Genomic DNA, 27,975 nt, shown 5'->3' with positions numbered 1-27,975 from the left:
CTCCGCGCGTTTTTGTTCGCCTTGCTGGTTTGTCCTCTCAGAGCATCCGTAGAAAGCAGATGCCTTCCTGACGTCCTTTTCTTCCTCTGTAAGATGGCGGCGCCCGGGGGCGCGGTGGGAGCAGTCTAGTGGCTTATGCGGAGTTCCCATCTGCTGGTGAGGCCTCGCGAGGTCCCGTGCTTGGGCGATCAAGAGAGGCCCGCCGGCACCTGTATCCCTCATGACCCCGCGTTTAGGGAGGGGCTGGGGATGCATCGTGTACCCGCCCTGCAGAGTCTGGGGCGACAAGCATGGGGTCCTAACAGAGCTCGGCTGTCATGGGCCCAGCCGCCCACTCGCAGCACCGCTCCGGCGTGACGGGGGAGTGCTGGGTCTCCGAATTTTCAGAGGCCTCAGCCACGTGCCCTCGAAAGTTCCGGGAGAGCGAGCCAAACACACCCATCGGGACAATGGAGCTGTGACCCAAGGCACCCTGCGGGCTAGGGCCCTCACTCATGGTGTCTTCTGCTTTTGTCCTCATTTATATTTGTTTTCTCCCTACAGGCTCTTCCCTTTGCTATGACCTCTTCTCTATCTCCCCCACCCAATAGTGTGGCCCTTTGGAGTCTCACTGGATCCCAGCTTGGTCCATGCATGCTAGTGCTTTACCTCACAGTGCTGAACTCTGTTTGGCACAGCTGCCACTTGTCCATTATATTTGGCTCCTGATGTGGTTTGAGCATTGGCCTGCTAAACCCAGGGTTGTGAGTTCAATCCTTGAGGGGGCCATTTGGGGATTGGTCCTGCTTTGAGCAGGGGGTTGGACTAGATGATCTTCTGAGGTCCCTTCCAACCCTAATAATCTATGATTCTTGTTGCCCTCTCAGTAATTTCCACTTTTTCCCGCCAAATGCCATGAAACCTTTGGGTCCCAGTATCCCTTTGCCACTCTTCTGAAGGGGCCTTCACCCCAGATTTGAAAGCCTCAGATTTTAGTATTGTGAAGAACCTTCACAACGTGGCTGACTCTGATGCTATTCATAACAGACATCAGTGGTTCTTCTCAGTGATTCCCAAGCGACTATTGAGCGAAAACTAACCAGTATCTTCAGTTCTTGCTGCTGCTTTTGGGACCGCTGTGGGCAGCAGTGACATTGATAGTCAGATCACACTGTGCTACAACCTGCAAAAGCTCTGACTAGACTAAACACTGGGGAAAGATGAAGCTATAGTAGGATCTGGGAATAGCAGTTTGGCAGAACTGTCAGCATTTTCACTTTCCTTGCCATCTGGGTAGATTGGGACCACCATTTTTCACAGCAGTCTGAGACTGCTATTTTTAATTATTTGCATATTAGATATCTGAAACCTTTGTATATGCATGTGGGGTAGCATGAGAGGGAGGGACTGATGGTACACATTAGAAGAGTATGGTAAAGAGATAGTTGGGGAGGAGCAGAGGGAGAGCATATGTGAGCAGGGTAGAAAACACAGTGTAGGGAGAGAGGAGATTCAATATGTGAATCTGCCATGGAGGGTGTGTGGCTTCTCTTGCCATATCGTTTCATTGTGGGGTTCTTGAATCTGGTGGTAAATACACTGGTACTAAACATCCACTTTTTAATACTTATAAAGAAACTTGTTTTTCAGATTAATGTAGGGAGAGACACACCAGATTAGGGTTTCTCTGAGATGGAGATGCTTGTGTGTGTAACCTTCATGCTACTTCATAGAGTTTTCACTGGTAAATTAATTGTGCGGCTGAGATGCCTCCAAAATTGCTTGCTGTTTACTTTTTAAAATGACTATTCACAAGCAATTTCAAAATAAGGTGCAAACTTTAACAGTGAGGGTAACTAGCCATAGGAACAATTTATCTACTAACATGGTTGATTCTCCATCACTTGAAGTCTTTAAATCAAGATTAGATATCTTTCTAAAAGATATGTAATAGCTCAAATAAAAGTTGGGGGTTTGATGCAGAAATTATTGGTGAGTTTCTTTGGTTTTTCTCATACAGGAGGTCAGAATAGTCAGTCAGAATGGTCCCTTCTGGCCTTGAATTCTATGACTCAATGAGCTGCCTCTTGCTTTCCAGAACCAGCCATAGTTGGTTTAGGGCCTTTGTAATGATCTTCAGTGACACCCCCCTCCCACCCTCACCATATATGGTGGTTCAAAGTTATGTCTGGTTTGAGATGGATTCTCCATGACTTGAGGCGGCTTCCAAATAACACAGGTGATGCTGCTGCTCTGAAAGTATTCTCAAAAGACTGAATTCAGATTTCTTTAGTGGCAGAATGTGAGTGGCATCCTGGGTTGTTTTTGAACTTAGTCCTTATTTTAATAAGACCAGGCACAAGTTAGTGAAATAGCTGTTCTAGTAGAGAAGTTCATGACTCCTAGACAAAAGGGGTTAAACTCTTGTGAAAAGTTGAATTACTCCTTTCTGTTCCTCATCAATGTCTTGTTATCCTATGTGCTGGCACTGGAGAGTAGAATGAACTAAGAATTTCAGCAAGTTTTTTTGTGGCAAAACTAAAACTTGCTCTTTTAAATTTGTTTCTTACTGATTGCTCAGTGTGAGATCAGAGGATCTCTTTACAAGGCTAATGTCATCCTTCCTTAAGTGTTCAGTTATTTTCCTTCCTCCCCAGCATAATGAGAATTCCAGATACGATTCCATCCAGTTAGTAACTTTTGTCTTCTTTCATAAATTAGCTTTTGTGTTTCTTCTGTGCAGAAGCAGTTAACAACAGGAAGATCAGAAGCCATTGGTTCCTGAAAGTCATCCACTCCTGAGAGGTTAGTAGCTTGCTTTAAATGTATTCTATAATAACTTCTCAAAAGTGAAGAGGGTTTTTTTAAATCCATTACATTTTATGTTGTGTTTTCACATGCTCTTTAGGATAGTGCTATGAAGACAGCCTTGAGCAAAAGTACCCTGATTAAATTGATTTTTGGGACCCTCTGTTCTTGCCTCAATCTGTCTATTGTGCATTTTGCTGCTTTTCCTTCTGTCATGGTAACCAAAGCTGGCTGTTTAGCAGCAGACTCTGACAGATGGAGGAGCAGGAGCGAATTGAGAAGCTTTCTGTGTCTTAGTGTTGTCTTGCATGATTCCTGCTTCATAATATCTAGTAATATTAAACTGACTTCTCTTATTCAGAAGGGGGATCATCTTTTGATTCTGCCTGTTAAAATCAAAAGGAAAAGGGGAATATCCATCCCTCAAGATAACTGAGCACAAGACCGAGGCTTTCAGTCATTAAAGCTACTTATCAAGTATGGTGCTTATTGCAAATATCTCTGCAAAATACCCTTCTCCATTAGATGGAACTGCTATGCTGTCCCCCAAGGCAGTGCTGTTTTAATAACATGCTTTACTGCTGTGAAGCACATACACACCACCTAATGCTTTGTCGGAATCTTATTGGTCTATTTAGACGGTAAGCTCGTTGGGCAGGAACAGTTTGTCCTCTGTTGGGTATAGTTGGCACTAAACAAAAATCATATTTCCCTAAGTCCGTCACCTTGAGATTTGAGAGATGCTTACATATAAAGTTTTTGTATGATATCTGACATACTTTTAGCTAACTTTTGGAAGAGCGTGGACATGGTTTTCCTTTACTCAGAATCCTAATTGTTTGCAAGTAGTTCTAAAGCCAGAAGGAGACCATGCAAAGTTTGTTTTCACACTCATTGATGTAAGAAATACTTTATGCCCATCTGGATACATGGTTAACCTGACTTCATGTATTCTTTTCGGAGCTCTCTAGGATTCTCTCTTCATGGAACAGGCTCACAGCATGACTGATGAGGGAGAAGAAGGAAGAAGAGCTCTGTGTAAGCTCGAAAGCTTGTCTCTCGCCAGCGAAGTTGGTTCAATTAAAGATATTACCTCCCCCACCTTCTCTCTAATATCCTGGGACCAGCAGGGCTACAAGAACACTGTATACACCATGGCTGATGACAGTTCCTAAGACACGCATTTGAGAACTTGATAGGAGAGATCAGATATTGTGAATTGCTGAGAGTAAACTCCACTCTTGTCTCTGCAGGGATAATGCTGAGAAGCGTGAAAGCAGTGATCTGCCAGGGGCCCAAGGTGAGTCCTGCACTGGCTCTGTGAAGTATCCCCTTTGCTGGATCTCTGTCTTGGGATCTGGAATGATTGTCACTAAAAAGGTCCAGAATGCTATTTTTCACATTGTACTGCGTAATAAGTCATTTTGAAAACAGAAAATCTGCTGGATTTGCACTAAAGGCATCCTTTCTCAAGATCATTGAGCAGCACTACTCTTGATAAGATCCACTACTGATGATGGCCTTGATTCTTTACTGTGCCTCCTGAGGGGGTATGGCCCAAGAAGTGGGGAGTAAAGATGGGGCAAAGACAGCTTTTATATGTTCTTTACACCTCTGGGCTTGGCTGCAGGCCTATCTGCCTCCAGCTACTTTGGGCTAGAGGATGACCCATAAGTGAAGTGCAGAGTAATGTGGTCCTGCTCTGGCCTGGCATGCCCCTATCCTGGGGACTGTGTTGGAAGTAGAATCATGGGGTTATCTTAATGACCTTATGCTTGCTAGGGGAACTCTTTCTGCTCTGGTCTTTGTCCCTGGGGGCCAATTAAATTAGCTCTGTGGCCCCTTTATGGCCAACAGCAGCACAATTGTGAGGACCTCTCTTTTCAAAAAGATTTAACCTTCAGAGTAACAGCCTTTTGCATGTCAGTCTAGTCATGTGACTACCTTCCTGCAGCTCTTATGGCCTTTAAATCTCAAATGTCCAGTGACTGAGGTATGTAACTTCAGCTGTCAGCAAACCTGCAACCCTAAATTGTTCCAAGTGGCCAGGAAGCAGGCTCCCAGCTTCTGAATGCAAATGGATTACAACAGCCGCTCATCTTGCCTATTTTCAAGCTGTAAAGTTGTTTGTGCATTTATGGGTTTAATTGTAGGATTTTTGCCCGCTTGTGTGTAAACTAGGAATTTAAAAGCCAGGGCTGGATTGAAGCATAGATACTTTAGGACCATGTCAAGGTCCCCATCTTCTGGAACCATGTTACATCAGACTCTAAACTATATTTTGAAAAAAAGTAAGGGCTTGTCGACATGCAGTTTTTGTACCAATTGAACTGCTTGAAACCAGTATAGTTAAAATAAGCAATACCCCCCTTGTGTGGATGCAGTTATACTCATATAAAGGTACCTTCATACCAATAGACTCATCCATATTAGGCAGTTATGTTGCTTTAACTCTTTTGGTAAAAAGTAGTGTCCTTAGCCAAAAAGGGGAAGTTTAGTACTACCCAAACTGTATACAACTATATGAAAAAATACTGGGACTGAGTTTCTAGCCCTTGTGATGGCAAAGAAAAGCTTGAATATGTGAACCAAAATAAAACCAAGACAGCAATATCTTCCAGAATACAGACAGCATGAAAAAATGAGGTATGAACTGCTCTGTGCATCTCAATTAGGTGCAATCTTCAAGACCCAGTGCTGGGTGGTTAAGAAAATGCCAGTGCCACCCCAGAAGAGGACTCTGTGTAGCAGGAGGAAAAGAGTGCAGTGGGCCCACCAACTCTACCAAAGCAGATACATCCAAGTTGCACGGGGTCCTCCTTACTGCTCTCTCTCTGTCTTTCTGGGAAGTGAGGAGGGGGCTTAGTGCCACAGCCCTGCCTATTTATGGACAGAGTCCAGAGTCTGTCTGTCTTGCACTAAGAATACTCCCTTGCATCACTAGCTCAAAGATTAAACTTGCACACTCAGCATGTGTGTCAGTACACTAATCTCAGGATACAAACAATGAGCAGGATTTAAAGACCTAGTGCACTACCTCAGAATGTAAAATCTACAGCTTTGTGAACACAATGCTAATGCACTAGCTTTGCCCATCTGGGGTGAGTCATTAATAGTGAGGAGGATCTTCTAGTTGTTTGTTCTATTATTTAAATCAGAGTGACCTCTTTTGAGATGACTTCTAAATGGTCTTTTGTCAAGGACTGTATCAATCCTGTACTGCAGAGGGAGAATATACAAACTGTTTGTATCCAGAGATAAGATTCCTGTTGTGCAGTGCCATATTTATCACTGAGACCTGCACAGAATGTAGGGAATCACTTTTATGGTGATTTATTGAATAAGTGCATGGCCAGTGAGGTGCAGGGATTCATGTAGAAACAGCTCCACCTTATGGCATTTGGTTTCTTGATGAATCCTTGGTTTAGTGTGTGATAGGTGGCTTGCCATGTAAGAGGTTTGAGTTAGAGTGCTGTCTTCTGGCCAACAGCAATTTAATATAAACACCACTTGCTAGGACTGAGATAAATTGTCTTCAGATCTCATTTGAACAGCTTGTTCAGTTTACATATCTGTTTTTCAAAATTAAATGAATGGAATCCTATGATGAACTGAAGAGACATACACAAGTATTCCATGTGAATAGCTTTATAGCCTTGAGGGTGAAGTTGTAATTTTAAAAAGTCAGGACATGTATGTAAATTAATGGTGGTCTAGGTGTAAACCTTTTGGGGTACAAAATAAAAATAAAGCTTTACAATTCCCCAAACAATAACTGGCAATCTTTATCAATACCTCTTCCTGGCTCATTTGCTCTCTGTGACATGAGAATCTGTCAGTTCCAAGGATTGAGTGACATTTGTTGCTCCCATACAGGAGCATCATTACATGTAGAGGGGGAAAAGGAATCCTTGGTAGTACAATGCCGAGTGAGTTACTGACGATTTTCTCTATTTGCCAGTGGTAACTCCTTCTGAACATGAGACTGAAAACGCTTATATTCAGGTGCAGCAAGGTGACAGTTTGAAGACTTGATTTTGTTGATGTTGAATTATTGTAGAGTATTGAGAATGTTTTAGTTTAAACACTTCATTGGTAAATTTGGTTTTGCAAGCCACTGAACTGAACTCAGAAAATGCAGATGTGCATCATTAAAGCTCTAGGACAGTTGTTAGAGCTGTTGCGTTATGTTTTGGGAAAGATTGGGACCCATCACTCAAGAGGCTTGTAATTTGGTTCTCTATCCATTCTAGCACATTTAGATGGACTTTGTGTCCAGGTGTATTAAAAGCCGCATCTATGGGATGATGCAGAAAGGAGTCCCCAGATGGAAACTGCCAAAGCAGTGTGACAAACGAGGAATGTTGTGCAGGTGATCCTAAGAAATACATCATGCTATCTCCTGCCTTTTGGATCATCTGTCTTTGGAACAAAGAGAATGGTCTTCACTTCATGTAGAATCCAAGCTTTACTGAGGCTGTGGAATTTTGCTTTGGGAAAAGTGGAATTGGCAGTGCTGGTCTCAAAGCTGTGTAAAAATGGAACCAAAAATCTTACCCTGTTTACTGGAAGGCTTATGTGGGCAGGCATTGGGAGGAGTGGGATGGGGAGCAGGAAGTTTGACAGAAGCTCTTGGTTATCCTGACTTGTCTATATAGAGCATAGAACTTGGCTTTCATGCAAGCCATGGTGGATGTGGGGGAGGGGGCCAATAGCAGACTAGTGCAATAACTTTTCATTTCTGTGACCCAGGCCAAGATTTGAACCGAGTTCACTAAAGTCCTGACTTGTCTACATCACTGCTCAGCCACACAGTGTGAAGCACTTTGAAGTCTCAAGCAGGAGAGATGCATATTTGGAGTAGCAGGGGATGTTGCAGGGCAGACTTGAGCTGCATTGGGAGGGAGTCAGGACCAAAACAGCATGGGTGGTAGATGGTTGAAACTGAGGTACCATTGGCAGAGACTGGGAGGTTGTGGGGATGGGAAGGACAACTCCTGCAGTTCTAGTATCAGGTCATGACTGAGGTGTACTAGCAGAGCAGGTGGAAGGTACTTTCACAGCCCCAGTTGTTGACACTGCTTGACTCGAGTGCTTTTAGTTCCTTGCTCTCACAAGTACCAAAATAAGTCATACATCTCTAGGTGAAAATAAAATCTTGAAAAAAGCCCATGAGATCACTCCAAATTGCATGGTGCTAAGGAGAAAAGGGCACCCTGGGGGCAAATAGAGACCACCTAGCCATATGATGATAAACCTGAAGATTGGTGGTATAGACGAGGGTGTTTACCTGCATAATGCCCACTATCACTAAGGTTAGTTAAATCGGTATGTGGAGTGGAGAATACAAACTGGTTTTGTTCCTTCCCTAAGCAGAGCTGAAATGCTGAATCAGGAGCATAGTCATATTTAATTTGGGTGTGGGTTAATCTGAGCATTCTGCTTTCTTCAAAGCCCTGTGATGCCTTTCAGGTGACCCCAAGTAAGACCCTCAAATACTGATGGCAGAAAAGCTGCATGACAATGTGGAATTAAGCAGCTGTTCTGTGTCTAAATCTTGGTGTTTTGGCTTTACACAGTGCTGCTGTCATCTGTGCTGGGGAACAAATGGACTGTACAGGGAGGCAGAGCAGGAAACTGCTTTCTTTGTATCTTGAGTTGGAGACAGCAACTGTTGCTGTCTGTAATGCTTAAGCAGGTTTTCATTTGTTTGTTTTGGCCTCTCCGCCCTGAGTGTGTGGGACAGTTAATTCACTGTTATCTCTGAGCTCAGCTTCTACATTCACCGTTAACATTTTCTTTCACCTTGGCCTACTAAAAACTCTTTTTATTCCTTGCTACCCTTAATTCCCTGCCTTCTCTGGTTGGGGCTTACAGGCACACTTCATGAGTTTCCTATAGAGTAGCTTGTATTCGCTTAGCTGGCTGTTTCAGTTTCATAGTTCTGTTTTAATGAAAAATTCTGTATGCTGGGACACCGTTAGCCAGGAAATCAATGCAAGGAGTTTAATTATAAATACCAAATAGTGGTCAGTGCTGCATTAATCCTGCAGTAATTGAAGTGATTATGGATTACTAGTCAGCTTGAATTTGCAAGGTACTAGCTGCCATTCATCACTGTAGGCAGAAACCTTACAGGAACTTCTCAGCTATAAGGGCTTGGCTACACTTGCAAATTTGCAGCGCTGCAGCAGGGTGTGACACACACTGCTCTGCAGCGCGCTGCAAATTGCGCCCGCTGGCAGTGCCCCAGCCCCCAGCGCTGCGCGCTGGCGCCTGTCTCCCCTATTCCCCCCACAGGGGGAGGGAGGGAGAGCAGCGGAGGAGTTCTCCCAGCCAGCAGGGGGGCTGACTAGCGCTTCAAAGCGCCGCTGCTGCGGCGCTGCCGCTGCGCCGGCGGCGCTATTAGCTATAAGACTTTAATGGCTGCACTGTGCTCTTGATCTGTCCTTAATGGGATAAAAACGAGGAGTCCAGTAGCACCTTAAAGACTAACAGATTTATTTGGACATAAGCTTTCATGGATAAAAAACCTCACTTCTTCAGGCGCATGGAGTGAAAATTACAGATACAGGCATAAATATATATATTGGCACATGAAGAGAAGAGAGTTACCTTACAAGTGGAGAACCAGTGTTGAAAGCCAATTCAGTCAAGGTGGATGTGGTCCACTCCCATTAAGGACAGCTATTATCTATATCTGGCTATTTGGACTCTGTCTTTAGACCCTACGCTACCAGCACTCCTAGCCATCTTCGAGACATCACCGACTTCCTGATGAAACTACAATACATTGGTGATCTTCCTGAAAACACCATCCTGGCCACCATGGATATAGAAACTCTTTACGCCAATATTCCACATGAGGATGGACTACAAGCTGTCAGGAACAGTATCCCGGATGAAGCCATGGCACACCTGGTGGCTGAGCTTTGTGACTTTGTCCTCACCCACAACCATTTCAGATTTGGGGACAACTTATACCTTCAAGTCAGCGGCACTGCTATGGGTACCTGCATGGCCCCACAGTATGCCAACATTTTTATGGCTGACTTAGAACAACACTTCCTCAGCTCTCGTCCCTTAGCACCCCTCCTCTACTTACACTACATTGATGACATCATCATATGGACCCACGGGAAGGAGGTCCCTGAAGAATTCCACCGGGATTTCAACAATTTCCACCCCATCATCAACCTCAGCCTGGACAAATCCACACAAGAGATCCACTTCCTGGACTCTACAGTGCAAATAAGTGATGATCACATAAACACCACCCTATACTGGAAACCTACTGACCGCTATACTTATCTACATGCTTCCAGCTTTCATCCAGGACACATCACATGATCCATTGTCTACAGGCAAGCCCTAAAATACAAGGCCTACAAGATCTCTATCAAACATTCTTAAAACTACAATACCCACCTGGGGAAGTGAGGAAACAGATTGACAGAGTGAGACGGGTACCCAGAAGTCATCTACTACAGGACATGCCCAACAAGGAAAACAACAGAACACCACTGGCCATCACATAAAGCTCCCAGCTAAAACCTCTCTAGCATATCAACAGCAATCTACAACCTATTCTGGAAAATGATCCCCCTGTCACAGGCCTTGGGAGGCAGGCCAATCCTCGCTTACAGACAGCCCCCCAATCTGATGCAAATACCAGAAACTACACAGCACACCACAGAAACACTAACCCAGGAACCAATCCCTGTAACAAACCCCGTTGCCTTCTCTGTCCCTACATCTACTTTAGCGACACTGTCATAGGACCCAGCCACACCATAAGGGGCTCATTCACCTGCACATCTACTAATGTGATATGCCATCATGTGCCAGCAATGCCCCTCTGCCATGTGCATTGGCCAAACAGGACAGTCTCTATGTAAAAGGATAAATGGACACAAATCAGACATCAGGAATGGTAACATACAAAAGCCAGTAGGAGAACACTTGGACATTCAAACAACAGATATAAAAGTAGCCATTCTTCAACAAAAAAAAATCTTCAGAAACAGACTTCAAAGAGAAACTGCAGAACTACAATTCATTTGCAAACTTAACACCATCAATTTGGGCTTGAATAGGGACTGGGAGTGGCTGGCTCACTACAAAAGCAATTTTCCCTCTCTTGGTATTGACACCTCCTCATCAATTATTGGGAATGGACCACATCCACCCTGACTGAATTGGCCTCCAACATTGGTTCTCCACTTGTAAGGTAACTCCCTTCTCTTCATGTGCCAATATATATTTATGCCTGTATCTGTAATTTCACTCCATGCATCTGAAGAAGTGGGTTTTTTACCCATGAAAGTTTATGCCAAAATAAATCTGTTTAGTCTTTAAGGTGCCACCGGACATGGGATAACTCATTTAGATAGAGAGCTCAGCTTTGCAAGGGTGGCAGATAGACTTAAGTGAATTGAAAGGGTTTAGAACGATGCAATAACATAACATTGAGCTTTACACAATGATTTCCTATATATTCTAATTGCTGTGATCCCTACTTCCAGAGTAGAGCATGTTACATTGACTCTTCCCTGATGTGTACAGTAAGTGTGTAAAGCTTCAACAGTTAACTGGATTTTTGCATGTAATTATGGTCTTTCAATTGCTGAGAAATGTTTTTCCTCTGTAGTTGGATTTTGGGTATTTTCTCCATGCCAGTGCCAGGGCTTGGTTAAGTGCTGCGGTTAATCAGGATGTCCAAATCCCAGCAGAGAAACCTAGAACAGTATTCCGCACCAATGAGAGCAACCCGGTGAGTTACTGCCATATTTACTATTATGTCAACTAGGCTATTCCCTAAGTGCATCAGTGTCTGTTCTTAGGCACCCTGGACCCAGTGGTCCTCAGTGACTGAGATCATATGCTACTTACGAGTGAGAATGAAGTGAGTAGGTGATTCTTCATAATAGCCATTCCCTGCTCCTTTAGGGTGTGAACAACAAACCTTCAAAACAGGGCCGAGACCCTTTCTGAAATCTCTTTGGAACATGTATCGATTCTTTCTCTGCAGCTGTACAAATGAAATGGGCCATGTAGTGTAGCAGCTCAGATGTGGGTGAACTTGGCATCGGACACCATTAATTTCAACTTCAGGGTCATTCTTTTCTGACTAACCTCCCCAGATTGGCTATTAAGGGAAAAAGAATAACCCAGCACACCCTACAGGCTTTATAATTCCAGCTGTAGTCTCACCCTCTCTCAAGCACAAAATGAAGTGAAATAAATGAATGAAATAAGCCTTTGAGGAGCTTTTCCACTGCCTCTGTAATTGGAGTCTCTTGCACTGCTGATTCCTTTGAGGTCTCTATGGAAACAGCAGCATGCAGATGATCCAGTCATGTGATCAGAGCATCTCTATAGACTGCACAGAAGAGCCCAGATGGCAAGAATTGTCTCCACTGTTCTAGGTCTAGGATTTATGTTGCCAAGCAACTGGCTTCAGCATTCCGGTTGCACATGTCTGATATGTTTGGCAACAGCAGCCAATGCTTCTTAATGAATCAAATCCATGTTCCTCAAGCTTGTCCATATTGTGGATCACTTCTTACTGTACAGATGCTCCTGTGGTTTATCTTCCCACCTCATTCTACAACTTTCCTCTAGAAGTTAAAATGCTTGGTTACAGAGAAGTTTCACTAAACAGCACTGAGGTGACAACATGAAAGCTAAACACTCAAGAGACTGTAGAATTGGCACCTTCTTACTTAACAGCCCTGGTCCCTGTGTGTATCCCCAAATAATATCTTGATAGGGTGGAGGTATGATTGACTTGTCTAGATCAAAACTGATTTTAAAAAAATAATTTGCAAATCCAGGAGACACCCTGGACTGTGCTACAGCTAGTAGGAAGCAGTGCTGCTTCCAGATTTGCATACACTTCACCACTGTAAAAGAAACCAATTTTGTCGACCACCACCACCGCTAAATAAATAAAACCTAGCAGCAAGTGTATTCTGACTCTGAGCAATATGATAATTATTCTGCCTGGGTTGTACTTTACTGCCCCACTTTTAAGGGAACCTCTGTACACAGACAGATGTGATGGCTCCTCTAGAGTTCAGCATCCCATGGGTGTTACAATTTGTATTTTAACTTAACAGGCCAACCATGCAGAGCAACATGAGGGTCAACACTACAGCATCCCCCTCCAGGAGGTGAAGGTGGTGTTTCCACATGGACTGCCCTACCGCTTCCAAATGCAGGTACTCTGTTTCAGCGCTGGTTGGGGAGATGTGGGGAGCATTGGATGTGTAATAGGACTGTGATGTGAGGGACAGCAGGCAGCCACATTCCTGAGGCACCTTCACTGAGAAGAATACAGTTGTTTTGGGTCCATAGAACGCTGGATTTTCTTTTGGCAGTGATGGCATACAGTCATGAGTGATCCTTCCATGGGATGGGGCTGGGTTGAGAGAAGATTGATCTTGCTTTGCATAGCGGAAGGGGGCTGGGGAGTGGAGATTAGTGGGATGTGATTTAAGTTTCCTCAGTCTCTAATTTATGAGTCTATAACAGGGGTAGGCAACCTATGGCACGCGAGCTGATTTTGAGTGGCACTCACTGCCCGGGTCCTGGCTACCAGTCCAGGGGACTCTGCATTTTAATTTAATTTTAAATGAAGCTTCTTAAACATTTTAAAAATCGTATTTACTTTACATACAATAGCTTAGTTATATTATAGACTTATAGAAAGAGACCTTCTAAAAATGTTAAAATGTATTACTGGCATGTGAAACCTTAAGTTAGAGTGAATAAATGAAGACTCGGCACACCACTTCTGAAAGGTTGCCGACCCCTGGTCTATAATGTGCTATGGGTCCAGACTGTCTGAGCACAACCCCTCTTGGGGACTTGGATGGTGTCATTTCTGTGTAAATGAGACTTGCTCATAAAATGGCTTTAGATCAGCAAAAAAAATATCTTGCTCTTTCTTTCCATCTGTGACACAGATCTCACTCTGGTGGGGTTTACTCTGCAGCGATAGCATACTGTTTAAAATGCATTTCTGGACTCAAATGAAATGTGAATCATTAATGTAAATGAACCAATGACAAGGAAGCAAGGCACCTAACGCCACCTGTTAAAATATTCCAAGAAATTAAGTGAAACATCCTATGCCTGAGCACAGTGGGGCTCCTCCTCTTAACACTTGCATGGCTTTTCTCTTCATGCTGTGCTGTAATTAATACTTCAATATCAATTTCCTGGCTTTGGTTTATTGTTGGGCCCTTTTTGTTCCTGATTGTATCTGAGTGCAGACAATAGTGTATGTGCTCCCAACATAATACAGCGACCTAGTAACTTACAAACCTTATGGTTTGTGTAAACTACATACTGTGGCCTTTTAAAGGCTCAGTTAAGTATCTGGGCAAGTGTCTTTTTCTTTTCAGAAAACCAGTACATCTCTACCTCAATATAACGCTGTGCTTGGGAGCCAAAAAATCTTACCACATTATAGGTGAAACCGTGTTATATTGAACTTGCTTTGATCCACCAGAGTGTGCAGCCCTGCCCCCCCAGAGCACTGCTTTACTGCATTATATCCAAATTCGTATTATATCGGGGTAGTGGTGTAGTAATTAAAGCTCATTATAGACTGCCATTTGTTTGCCTTGCTTATTTAGATTTAAATTTAAATTCAAGCTTTAATTAAATGCAGAGAAAAAAGTCTCCAACTAGGAAACATTTTTTAAGGCAAATGGTTCTTCCCCAGATAATGTAGCTTATAACAATGTACATGCAGGTGAATTACGTTTGTGTGCTTGTTAAGCGACATCTGCCATTAGTCACAGTGCTGATATGGTATAAGGAAAAAAGAAAGTAGCGACAACAGTAGTCTGAAGTGGGAAAACTTTGTTTTCACTGATCATTTCACTTTCAGCTACTGGTATAACATTAAAATTGCAACAGTTCCCATATACTCCAGGATTGCAGAATTCACTGTCAATTCGTTCTTTACTGCAGAATTGTGCTCCGGAATCTAAGCGTTCATTTAAAATAATTTCTTGTATTTGTGGTTATGAAGAAAACCTTAGAAATGGTAACCAAAGAATGTTGTCTTCCTGAGTGTGCTAACTGCCTGAAATAATACCTTGGAAAGGTGCAAACTGTCCTGTACATCTTAATGAGTTGCTGACTGTGAAACCTAAAAATGACAACACAAACATCCACTGTAAACTAGTATTGCCCAGAATTCCAAAGTGCTTCTCATGCACTCTCTACTGCCAAAAAATGCAAATAGCACTGTCAAGTGGCCAAAATCTCAAGCTTCCCTTCTCTGTTTCCCAACCTTCTGATATGCATTTATGCACTGTCAAGAAAAAATATCTGAAACATCAAAACAAACTACACATCTGTGTAAAATTGAATTGGGGTGAAATCCTGGCCCCACTGAAGTCAATGGAAGTTTTTTCACTGAATTTAATTCACCCATAGTATGAAAATAAATGGGCTTCTGTCTTGGCACATTTCATATTTAGTTCTTTTAAAATGTTAGTTTTAAAATTTAAATGCAGCTATTGCAGAATTTCCATCTGCCATAACAGAGTGCATGGCTAGGGAGTATGAATATCTTGGGCCTCAAGACATCCTCTGATCCCTTCAAGGGTTGTAAGGAAACGTTTCCTACCATGTGCAGCATTGCATGACTGGCTTAGGAGCATTAAGGCAGGAGGACTTGAGGACTGGGGTGGTTATCTTCTTCCTTTGAAGCTTTGGGTATTGGCTACTGGATACTGGACTTGAGGGCATGTTGCAAGTTCCGTCTTTAGGGAGGGAGGCAGGCAGGCAGAGGTATTGTTTAGTGTAGCTGATAATCTTCGGACTTCAGACAGGGAGTAGATTGTTTAATATTTGGCAAAGATGCTTATAGCCCTTGATAGGGGCTCTTTTGAATATATTGTAAATCCAAAATAAATTGGTCTGTTCCAATCTTAGCAGGTCCTATGAGATTGGGATTTTCAAGTTGGTTAGTTCTATTATAGCATTAGTAGTAAGTTTGAATTTTAAGCTAATCTCTGTAACATGTTAATGTGGAAGCAATTAATAGATTCCAAGGCCAGAAGGAACCTTTGTGATCTAGTTTGTAGGGTATTTATCAGGAAAGTGCTTCTGAATAAGAGAGCAGAAAAAGTGAAGGAAGGTCATGATACAAACTGGAGGGGTTGTGACACAAAGTACAGTACACTTCTGTCAGGGCTGGTGTAACTCAGACATAATCAGGGTAGGAGCTGCTGATGTGTGCTTAATATGTGGCTCCTTGTTCCTATTCTGTCTCCTGTCAGATGAAGACGTTCAATGAAAGCTGCCTGATGGTGCGGAAACCGGCTCTAGAACTCCTTGGTTATCTGAAAAACACCAACTTTGCCCACCCAGCTATCCGATATGTTATCTGTATCCTTTCTTCATTTGTCTTGCTCTAGAATGCGAGTTAAATAAGGGCAGCTGAGCTTCCTGCACACTGAGAGGGAGATGGGATTCTGACCTCATGTTGGGTGGCATAGGTCAGCCTCCCACCTTCCCCACCAATGCCCTTTCCTCACATAGTTAGGGAAGGTGGGAGGCTGACCCATGCTACCCAACATGAGGTCAGAATCCCATCTCCCTCAGTGTGCAGGGGGAAAAAAAAAAACCCATAGCCTGGAGACTCTTCGTCTGAGGTTTCCCTTGACAGTTTATGTTGGAGATGGGGAGAAGGGAACGGGGAAAACTATGACGCTGTGCCATGCTGTTCATTACTGTGCAAAACAAGACTGGCTGGTGCTGCATATTCCAGATGGTAAGTACTCTGCTGATACCTCTGAATGCATAATGTTCTGTGTGCTGTAACTAACCTACAGGGAAGGCAAAGCAGCTGAAGACATTATAGAGTGGGAAATTTTATTCATCATGGTTTTCCCATGATTGGGATATAAAAAGTTATTAAATTAAGAGTAAAACATAGAAGAAAACAGAGGCATTGAATAGTGTTGTTTCCCCTGTGCGTGTGCGCGCGCACACACACGCCTCATGCTCTGTCAGTACAAACTAGTCAATCTGGTATGAGTGCCCTGAGTTATGGATCCTGCTACATTTGGAGGTTGTGGCGGAATCCTGGTGAATGTTTGCTGTGTGGCTATTTCCCCAAGGGTGGGGTATGCTCATTATATGGCATAGTGGTTTTCTGTAGTGAATACAGAATGAGGAAAAAGGACCAGAAAGAAAGCATGCAGTTACTCTTAGCTAAACAGGCCAATTATTTGTCTCGTTTTGTTTCTGCTTCACAGCTCACCTCTGGGTGAAGAACTGCAGGGAGCTTATGCAGTCCTCCTATAACAAAGAGCGGTTTGACCAGCCTCTGGAAGCATCTACCTGGCTTAAGAATTTCAAAACTTCAAATGACCACTTCTTAAAAGAGGTCAGTAGATTCTATCGAGCCCACTGGATTAGGAACCAGGGGAAACCTACAGGAACAGCTTCTTCTGGAAATTTCATGGGGATGTGCTCCCTCCCTTGGAATATCTCTCCAGTGGAATGGGGTCCACAGATCTGTTCATTTCTTTGAGAAGCATTTCCTGGGTTGATGGTGAATGTGCATTCACATTGGATAACTTACCATTAATCATGTAACTTATTTGGATGTAGGTTTCAGTGGGGTTGGAAATGCATTAAAGATCCCTGTGTTTGCAAAGGGGTCCCACCACTGGGGGAGATCTGAGATTTTGGTCATTATGTCACTGAGGGATGCTGCACCAAGAAATACCCTTCTGCAGCTATCTTTCCCAGCACCTCTGGAGCAGAGTGGGGGCTCCTACTGCCCAGGTTTGTTGTGGGAGCTTGGCAGTTCACACTCTCCATCTACGTTCAGTTACCCTACCTCCTGCCCCAATTCTCCTTTTATTACAGATAAAAACACAACAGACATACATGTGGAGCAAACGGGAAAGCACTGAGAAGGGCAGACCACTGGGTGAAGTGGTGGAACAGGTGAGGGAATGACAACTGCCTATGGTATTGCTGGAACCTGTCAATAATATGAAAATGAGACATGAGCCCTGTAACAGGGTTGGGACTCACCACCTGGCGCCTCCCACTGGTGACTCTGGGAATTAGCTCTGTCCGGCGGAGCGCCCCCTCCTGGTGGTGTCCCGTCCGTCCTCTTGCCCTCTGTTGGCGTCTCTGGGCCCGCGTTGCTCCATGCTCGGCAGCGTCCTCTTTGAGGCCACTGCCCTCCAGCAGTGCTCCTTAGTCCATCTGCACCCCCTTCCGGGGGTCGGTGATCAGCACTCCTACACCCCAGCCACATGTCCAACAGCCCTCTGAGTCCAATCCCTCTTGTCAGGGATCTGGTGTAGTACCATGGCTGCTCCCTATGGCCAATGACTGGGTGTACTGCAAGGGGGGAAAGGGGAGACCCAGGCCCACCCTCTACTCTGGGTCCCAGCCCAGGGACCCTCTGGCGGCAGCCTCGCTGTCTGTTTCCCTGGGCTGCTTCCCCTACAGCCCCTTGCACCCACTAGGCCCTTCCTTTCAGGGCCTGCAGCCTGGCAGGCTACAGGCTCAAGCTCCCGAGCCTGGCCAGCACTGCGCTGTCCACGGTGCTAGTCGTCTCCACCCTTGGAGACTGACCTTCCCCTGTCAAAGGCCTAGGACAGACTGCCTGCTCCCCTCATGGGCAGCCTTCTTATAGGGCTGAGCCTGGCCCTGATTGGCTCACAATAAGCCCTTCTTTAATTGGCTCCCTGTCTGCACAGGTGCCTTGGCCTGCCACAGCCCACACTCACAGAGAGTGGGGCAGTCCATCCCACTACAAGCCCAGTGAAGGGAATGGGAAGAACAACTATATTTACTGCTTCTAAAGCATTGTGCAAGCATTAGTCTTGGGAAGTTGGAAGGGTTATCTCCACCTTGTAGATGGGAAGACTGAAGCATAGAACTAGACCCCTCAAGGAGGACACATACACAGTCTGTGTCAGAGCTGGGATTAGAACTCAGGAGTTGCTGACACCTATCCCTATTCCCAATCTATTTATTAGACCACGCTGCCCCTTTGGGAGCGGAGGACAGAGTCTTAGGTCTCTCCTGTCCCATCTTTCTGCTCCTCAGAGAGAAGTTGGTGCCAAGGCTTCCTGATTGCACATGGCCTGCATTCTCTCCCTTTGCTAATGTTGTGTACCCATCCATTTGTAGGGTTTAACTCGAGTGAAGAATGCCAGTGATGCTGTGGGGGTTGTGCTGAAAGAGTTAAAGAAGCAGTGTCCTCTTGGTTCATTTAGACTTCTGGTGGCGGTGGATGGAATCAATGCTCTCTGGGGACGGACATCGTTGAGGAAGAAAGACAAAAGTGCTGTAGGAAATTACCTTCCTTTCTTGTGGCTAACAAAAATGGAGAAACCTAAGGGGAGGGTTTGGTTCCACCTTTGGATGATGATTGTTTCCGGGGCTAAGTTCTAGCAGTAATAAACAATATACCAGCTTCTCTAACTCAGAGGATTCTGCAAACTGTAGCTCTCCAATGAGGATTCTGCAATGCAGAATATGAAAGTGAATGACTTCACACAACCAAGAACAGGAGAGCATTCATTTTGCTCAACACCCTTGCCAATATACAGCTTTATTTTGTATAGTTATTTTCATACAATCTGCTTCTCCAAAATTCTTGAGGTTAAATATGACAATGTTAAATAGCAAAGGAAGAAGGCATTTACGTGATATAAGCAAACAAGAGGCTTCCAATCTGGATTTTGAAGGAACTGGAGAGTCACTGAGGCAGAAATATGCAAGGAGCATGGTTCAGGTGGAAGGTGCTGCAGAGGAAAAAGTTCTCACACCTACACCGCTGAGAGTGTGAAGGCGGGGCGGGGCAAAACTAGGTGAGATGTGAGAAGAGTAACATTGTATAAGGGTTCAAAAACAGGGAGGGCAATTTTGAATTGGATCCTGAAATGCAAAGGAACCCAGGTCAGTATGAGGGAGAAGGTGGGACGGGGGTAGCCTCATTGATTTGGAGAGGCCTTATCAAAATTGATAAATGCACAATAATCCCCATTGGAAAAAATAATCCCAACTATAAATACAAAATGATGGGTCTAAATTAGCTGCTCCCACTCAAGAAAGAGATCTTGGAATTGTCATGGATCACTCTCTGAAAACATGTTCTGTGTGCAGTGGCAGTTAAAAAAAAAACAAAACTAACAAAATGTTAGGAACCATTAGGAAAAGGATAGATAATAAGACAGAAAACATCTTAATGCCACTACATAAATCCATGGTACGCACACATCTTGAATACTGTATGCAGTTCTGGTCGCCCCGTCTCAAAAAAGATACATTAGAATTGGAAAAGGTACAAAGAAGGACAACAAAAGTGATTAGGAATATGGATCAGCTTCGGTATAAGGAGAGATTAAAAAATACTGTGACTGTTCATCTTAGAAAAGAAATAAGTAAGGTGGGTGACGATATGATAGAGGTCTATAAAATCATGAATGGTGTGGAGAAAGTTAATAGGAACGTGGTATTTACCTCTTCACTTAGCACAAGAATTGGAGTCACCCAGTGAAATCAATAGGCAGCAAATTTAAAACAAACTTCTTCACATAATGCACAGTCAACTTATGGAACTCATTGCCAGGGAATGTTGTAAAGGCCAAAAGTATAACTGGGTTAAAAAAAAGAATTAGAAAAGTTTGTGGAGGATAAGTCCATCAATGGCTATTAGCCAAGATGGTCAGTAATGCAACCCCATGCTGCAGATATCCCTACACCTGTGACTGGACAACCAGAGATGGATAACTTGATAATTGTCCTGTTCATTCCCTCTGAAGCATCTGGCATTGGCCACTGTCAGAAGACAAGATACTGGGCTAGATGAACCTTTGGTATGGCCATTCTTACGTTAAGAATTTTAATAGTCCAGGTGAGAGGGGATTAGGGCCTGGGGGAGGTCTAGCACATGACTAGATCTGCAGACACAGGAGAAGTGGAAGAAGAGACTGATATCAAGGATGATGCCAGGCCTACAGAGAGGGAAAGCAAGTCGAAGTCCTGAGTTGAGAAGGGTTAAGAGTAAATAATAGTGTTAGTCTGTTGAGACGCCAGAACTGCTCTTTGAGGTTCTTGATAGGTGGAATATTTTGCGCAGTTGTAGCTTTTCCCATAGAAGGGTGACATAATTGCCTTAATCAGATGAATTCAGGTTATGTTTGCCATGTGGCTAATGAATTCAAATTTAGTAGTGCCTGTATGGCATGGAATGGATCATCTTACCAGTATCCCATTCCCAGAAACTGATCTCATGGCAGATGGCTGCCTGTGGAAAAGATTCTGCCTTCTTCCTGTGCATGCTTGTGTTTCAGACAGCCCCTAAAAATCTCAATGGCATCTCTGAAGGAAGCTCCAAATAGTTCTTGCACTGCAGCCACTGTTAAACTGTTGTGCTCTGGGTTTTTCTGCTTGTTTAAGCATCCAAAGGAACCTCATGGGTGGGAGAGGAGCTGGGAGACAGGTACAGCTGGCTGGAGAAATCACTGACATTGTCATTATTAGGTATCTCCAGAGGAACTGACGCTAGTCCACAATCTGAGGAAGATGGTGGTGAATGACTGGGTGAGTGCACATGTGGGCTTGCTGGCAAGTCATTGCACAATGTTCAGAGCTAAATGCTGACGTCCAGAGCTGTGAGACCTTCTGAGGGGCTTCCTATTGGGAATTTACAGAGCTGTGTGACTTGGGGGAGTTACCTCTGATTAGTAGTTTCACTTATTCCATTTCTTCCTTTCACTGACAGATGTATTACAGGAAAAGCTTTTAAAGAATGTGGTGGAGAGATGTTTCAGTTGAAAGCTTTTTAAACAATCTTGACTGCATAACAGAAGCCTCACTTTATTGCAGGGGTGGGCAAACTTTTTGGCCCAAGAGCCACATTGGGGAATAAAAATTGTATGGCAGGCCATGAATTCTCACAAAATAGGGGTTGGGGTGCGAGCTCTGAGGTGGGGCTGGAGGTGAGTTTGGGGTGCAGGAGGGTGCTCCAGGCTGGGATTGAGGGGTCTGGAAAGCGGGAGGGGGATCAGGGCTGGGGTGTGGCTCAGGGGATGCAGGCTCAGAGTGGCGCTTACCTCAAGCGGCTCCCAGAAGCAGTGGCATGTCCCTTCTCTGGCTCCTACGCAAAGGCGCAGCCAGGCGGCTCTGCACGTTGCCCCATCTGCAGGCACTGCCCCTGCAGCTCCCATTGGAGTGTGTAGGATCCAGAGCAGGGCCATGCCACAACTTCTGGGAGCTGCGTGGTGCGGCCCTGACCCTGCGGCCCAGCAGGAGTGCTGGAGCAGGGCTGAACCACATGGTGCAGCCCTCAACCCAGCACCCTGGCCAGAGCAGGGCCAAGCCGTGCGGTGCAGCTCGCGGGCTGGCTTAAAATAGCTTGTGGCCCGTAGTTTGCCCACGCCTGCTTTATTGCCTCCAGATTGCTTTTTATTTTGTGCTGAATGTCTGCTCACAGTGGCCAGGCCTGGAATGACTGGGAAACCATCATAGCAGTGGTCTCCCATGTGGTGGTAAGGTAATAATAGGTAATAATTGGAGATATACCAATCTCCTAGAACTGGAAGGGACCTCGAAAGGTCATCGAGTCCAGCCCCCTGCCTTCACTAGCAGGACCAATTTTTGCCCCAGATCCCTAAGTGGCCTCCTCAAGGATTGAACTCACAACCCTGGGTTTAGCAGGCCAGTGCTCAAACCACTGAGCTATCCCTCCCCGCCAGGGCATTTATGTGTGCCCGCCTAGTGCCCAGCAGGGGAGAGAAGCCGCGGCACCGCGCCTGCTGGAGACAGAGAACTCCAGGGCTGCAGGCTGTGGGCGCCAGTGTTCTCTGTCCTCCCGGCTTCTCTCTGCATTGCCCAGAACTGGCGCCAAAAAAAACCCAAACCCCAAAACAAAACAAACCACTCCGACTCTGCAGAATGGACGGAATGCCGCCCCGTAGCATGTGCTGCCCCAGGCATGTGCTTGCTCCACTGGTGCCTGGAGCCGGCCCTGTATGTGAGTAATTGTTGGTGCCCGCCACACTCTTCTGAAAACATGAATGTGCTACTGGCCACAAAAAGGTTGGGGACCACTGCATCATAGCCTCTTCTCAGATTCTGTACAGTGCCACCTAGTGAAAAAGCTATTTCAGTTCCAGATTCTCCCAATAGAGGTAGTGTGGAGATCATATAACTACTTCACTCCCATCCTGAAGTCTCTGTAATCAGTCCCATTCCTTTCAGCACTGTCTCCTGGGAAGAGCTGCCCAAGAACCAGTGCTGCTTCCTTGCTTTCTGCCCTGCATCCTGCTGGAACTAGAGTAGTTGGGTGCTCTTCACAGCCAGTACTTCTGCTCTGTAACACACATTGCCTAGGAGAAGATGGGACTAAAGGTAATTACAGGATCCAGAAGGAAAATGCAGGATGATATCACAGGAGACAGTTAATGATTCTAGACAGGTGAGGTATCTGTCCTGTATCTAAGGCTCCTTCTAATCCACCTCTGTGTTTCAGAATGGAGGTGCCATTGTGACCACTCTTAGCCAGACAGGCTCTCTCTTCAAACCACGTTCCGCTTATTTGCCCCATGAGTTGCTGGGAAAGGTGAGTTATGGCCTTTGGCTTCCTCTGCGTTGATACATGTAAAGCAATGGAAATAATAATACTGGTTTGAGACCTACCTCCTCAGTAGATATGATGGGCTGAATCAGTCTTGCTCTGTTCAGTCATTCTTGCATGCTGTCCCTTATGCTTGGCTCAGTCTCCCTCAGGGCCGTCCCTAGCTATTTTGGTGCCCTACGCAGCCCCCCTGTGGGGGTGTTGTGTGGGGCCCCAGGACTCTATGGGTGGGGAGCATGGGGGGCTGGCCCCAGGCATCCTTGGGGTGGGGCTGTGTGGGGCCCTGGCCCAGGCCTCCATGTGGGGATGGCGCTAGCTCCAAGGGGAAGGGGGCTGGCCACTTCCTGCGAGAAGTGGAGTGACCCGGCCCCAGCCTGTTCTGCTCCCCTGGCTCCCAGGCTTGGGGGGAGGGGGTAACTGCCCCCCAGCACTTGACAGCGGCGTGGCTGGGAGCTAGGGGAGCGGAGCAGGCTGGGGCCGGGTCGCTCTACTTACCGGTGAGTGCAGGGCGCCTCAGGGGAGTTGGGGCAGGGCGGAGCAGGGGCGGGGGCCCTGGGGAAGAGCAGAGGCTGGAGCAGCATGCAGCTGCGCAGGGCACCAGGAAATTTGGTGCCCCAAATTTCCTGGTGCCCTACTCAACTGCGTACTTTGGTATGGGTAAGGATGGTCCTGGTCTCCCTATTACCATGTGGCTACCAACCTCCATATCTTTCAAATTGTTCCTTACACTCTTTATCTAACTTCGTCATAGTCTTATTCTTCAGCTTGGCCTGTGTGTGAAAGGGATGGGGGGAACTTGCCTTTGACCATGGTGAAACAGGTTGTCCAGCCGAGTCTGCCCCAGTGCTCCTGCTTTTTGACTTCTCATTCTCAGCTTTTTGCTCTTTCATTAGCCCTGCACAAATAACCGGAGTATTTCAGAGTTCACTTAATCTCTGTATTTTAGTTGCCATCCTGGGTTACACGAACCATAGATCTGTTCTTTTTTTAAGCAGTTCTACTTAAGCTTGCTCATGGCTAGGCTGTGCCTTATCTCCCCGCAGCTCAGACCATTCCCTCTGTCTGCCTCACAGTTTCACTTTTCCCTTCCAGGAAGGTTTCGACACACTGGACCCTTTCATTCCCATCCAGGTTTCCAATTACAGTCAGCGAGAGTTTGAGAGCTGTTATCAGTATTACCTTGACCGCAAGTGGCTTCAACATGAGAGAGGTGAGTTCTGCCCCCCCTCCCATGTGACAGAATGAAGACAGCTGCATATACTGCAGTACTTTCAACTTCCATCTCCACCATAGAGAAAGATGAGCTCTGTGCCCTTCATACCATTATTCCAGCTGTTAACCCAAACCAAGAAACTTCTTGTTTTTAAAGCTAAGTGCTAACAATAAAGATACCTATTGTATTTATAAAATCCAAGAATTTAAAGGAGTAGGGGCAATCTAGATCTTACGGTGCCCTCATAATAAACATATGCATTATCACCAAGCATAAAGAAATGCATATTTCATCAAACACAAACCTTCTTTTCCCAATGGATTTTTTTAAAAGGTCATATTTAGATCCTGAAATGAAGGTAAGGTAATCTTTTATGGGTTATAATTAAATAGAAAATAGCATTGCAGTATCTTGCAATTTACATTCCTTTTTAGAAAAGTGCTTAAACATTTCAACATTCTCAAGCAATTATATCAAACCATTTATATAAAGTATATAGTTAAATCTACATGTAGATGTGATCTTGCATTTGAGGCTGATCAGGATGCCATTGAGATGTATGTTCCACATTCTTTCAGAAGAGCTTTGTGGATATATTTTAGGTAAGAATACAGATACACTAGTAGTGCTATACTATAGCTCTCTAGATTTAGAAAAGTATATTGAGTGCATAATGCTGAGGGATAGCAGAGGCAGCAAATCTAATATTATAATGATGATATTGGGAGACATTAGTTACCCACATATACACTTGCCACATGGCATAACAGCACCAAGTTTAGAGAAGCAATTTCTCGTCATTTAAAGTGTTTCCTGGCAGAGTTATTTCTTGACCACAGAAGAGGAAAGGCTATTCTCAACTTACTACTTAATGCTTGGGTGTAAGAATGACAGTTGCTGAGCCACTAAATAATAATGATCATAACACCATAATTAAGTTCAACATCCTATGGGGATGTAGGATAACAAAGTAACACAGCTACACTAAACTTTAAAAAGGGAGATTGCATTAAAATGAGGAAACTAGACAAAAGGTCCTAAAGTCAAAAGCAAAGAAAGTGAAATCCTTAGATATGACATGGATGCTACTTAAAACCATATAAGGCCTGAAATAAACCAATGTAGCTCAATGACAAGGTTGAAAACTTAGACACACAAAGTGAGTGAGGTAAAATCTTTTATTGAACCACCTTCCCTTCACCTACCTTGTCTCTCTAATATCCTGAGACCAACACTGCTACAAGGTTCAAAACTTGGAAATCTAACCCTAATGAAGCCAATAAACAGGAACATAAATTACAGCAGGTAGAATGTTGAACTACTCAGATAGTGTTAATTCAGAATGCTGAAGGTATCAACTCATAAAAAGACCTGGACACCATTGTGGTTAATGAAGATCTTGGCTAACTGCAGCTGTGCTCAAAAAAGCAAACTTTTACAATGCATAAGGAATAGGATGGAGAATAATACAGAAAATATGTTATAAGTCAATGGTATGTCTCCTGGAATACTGTGAGCAGTACTAATCATCTCAACACAAAAAGGATATTGTAGAATTAGATGGTTTTGAGAGAAGGATAATGAATTATCAGGGGCCTGGAAAAACTCTTGTATGAGGCAGATTTAAAAGATTGGGATCACTTATCTTAGAAAGGAGATAAATAAGAGGGGGTGTAGTTTTAAAAAACATAGTGAAAGGTAGAGTGGGAGCTTCTGTTCTTCTTGTTTCATAACATTTCAGTAAAAGTGAAGGGTGACAAATTCAGAACTGGCTGTGGAATTCAAGAATTAGCAAGAGTCAAAGAGGGATTGAACATTGATAAAAACTTTTAGATATTCTTGTTATAGTTAATGCTGCCAAATTTTGGAAGAGATATAAAACCTCCTGCTTCAGGTTTTAAGCCAATTGCTAACTATTAGGACTAAGTGAGTGGGAGTGATGGGGGCAGCAAGGGTATGTAACAGGTTGCTGACATATCTAGATCAATTGGTAAACTAGGTGCAAACCAACTATGTGTTTGAAGATGGCTAAATGTAAGCATCTAGCAACAAAGAATGTAGGCTATTCTTTCAGGATGGAAGACTCAATCTTAGAAAGCAGCAACCGAAAAAGATTTGGGCGTTGTTGTGGATAGTCAGCTGAACATTTGCTCACATTGTGATGCTGTGGGTAACAGGGCCAGTACAATCCTTGATTGCTACTCCCACTTGAGAGTCCCCTCTTTATGCAATGTTATTTTACCTCTGTATTTGCACTTGTGCAACCACTGCTGGACTATTGCATCCAGTTCTGCTGTCTACAATTCAAGGACGTTAATGAATTGGAGAGGATTCAGAGAAGGGCCTTGAGAACAATTAAAAGATTACAAAATGTGACTTATGATGATAAACTCTAGGTGCTCGATCTATTTAGATGATGAAAGAGAAGGTTAAGGGGTGACTTGATTAGTCTGTGAGTATCTACAGATATTTGATAATGGACTCTTCAATCTTGGCAGAGAAAAGTTAACATGGTCGAATGACTAGAAGTAGAAGCAAGGCAAATTCAATCCAGCTACGAGGAGCAAATATTGGATAGTGAGGATAATTTGAAACACTGTCCTGATGGTTGGGTGGAGCCTCCATAACTTACCATTTAAAAATGAAGATGGGATGTTTTTCAAAAAGATGCTCTAGGAATTCATGTGGGGAAGTTGGATGGGACTGTGTTATACAGGGCATCAGTGATCACAGTGGTCCCTTCTGGCCTTGGAATCTATGAGTTTTAAGGGCCAATACACTGGAATCCTAACACAACTGAAGAACTTGTTGCTGGTGTGGTATTGACAGGGTTCCTTTTCGCTCTTTGTTTCAGCCAGTACAGAAGAAGGGAGAAAGGAACTGCTGTTTCTCAGCAACTCCAACCCCTGGCAGCTGGAACGGATCTCTGCTTATCTCTGATACTAAGGAATCTTCGCTGGCAGCCACGGCTGCCTTTTAATCATAAGACAGAGCAGCAAGAAGGGCTGGTTGTCATGTGCCCCCTTGGCTACTTCACTAGGCAGAAAGAGCTGGGCTCTCTTTCCCAGCCCTGACAAGGAAAAGCTGGGTGAGGAGGAGAGCTCTGCACCAGCCAAGGAGAGGCTGTAGGGATAGAGGGGGAAAGAACAGGGTTGGGGTGGGGCTTCTGCACCTGACCCTGTCAGGGTTTCTCTAGGAGAAGCTGTAATGACCCAGCACCAACAATAAATGGAATGTGGTACCGGTCTGTGCTGTCTGAAGTTGAATGAGTGACTGGCTTGCGGGCAGTCTCTAGCTGTTCACTCTCCTGGCTGCATTTTCTGTGGTGCTGGCA

General features: G+C 44.5%; 1 protein-coding gene across 2 annotated transcripts; it reads left to right on the top strand.

The window, feature by feature from the left end:
- Position 1: 1 nt before the first annotated feature.
- On the top strand, positions 2–27,886 carry DAP3 (death associated protein 3). 2 transcript variants are annotated; one of them, XM_039512679.1, is made up of 15 exons: positions 2–156; positions 2,723–2,784; positions 3,759–3,825; positions 4,041–4,087; positions 11,438–11,560; positions 12,909–13,010; positions 16,092–16,200; positions 16,493–16,585; positions 17,073–17,203; positions 17,692–17,772; positions 18,976–19,134; positions 21,334–21,393; positions 23,324–23,413; positions 24,521–24,638; positions 27,496–27,886. In XM_039512679.1, the coding sequence occupies exons 3-15, from the start codon at positions 3,771–3,773 to the stop codon at positions 27,579–27,581; spliced, it is 1,254 nt and encodes a 417-aa protein (XP_039368613.1). In that variant the 5' UTR covers positions 2–156; positions 2,723–2,784; positions 3,759–3,770; the 3' UTR covers positions 27,582–27,886. The 2 variants fall into 2 exon arrangements, with proteins under 2 accessions (XP_039368613.1, XP_039368614.1); XM_039512680.1 differs by lacking the exons at positions 2–156; positions 2,723–2,784; positions 3,759–3,825; positions 4,041–4,087; positions 11,438–11,560 and adding an exon at positions 12,260–12,458.
- Positions 27,887–27,975: the final 89 nt, after the last annotated feature.

This window comes from Mauremys reevesii, linkage group 24 (assembly GCF_016161935.1).
Source record: "Mauremys reevesii isolate NIE-2019 linkage group 24, ASM1616193v1, whole genome shotgun sequence".
NCBI classification, from domain to species: Eukaryota; Metazoa; Chordata; order Testudines; family Geoemydidae; genus Mauremys; species Mauremys reevesii.
Note: the sequence above shows the minus strand (reverse complement) of the source record. Positions and strands in the feature narration are given on the sequence as shown.

Bases quoted from the DNA above. Each gene is read 5' to 3' on its own strand.
- DAP3 (XM_039512679.1), top strand. From the start codon at position 3,771: ATGGAACAGGCTCACAGCATGACTGATGAGGGAGAAGAAGGAAGAAGA. The intron at 4,088-11,437 runs GTGAGTCCTGCA...TTTCCTCTGTAG, and splicing joins TGATCTGCCAGGGGCCCAAG to TTGGATTTTGGGTATTTTCT. The intron at 13,011-16,091 runs GTACTCTGTTTC...GTCTCCTGTCAG, and splicing joins CCTACCGCTTCCAAATGCAG to ATGAAGACGTTCAATGAAAG.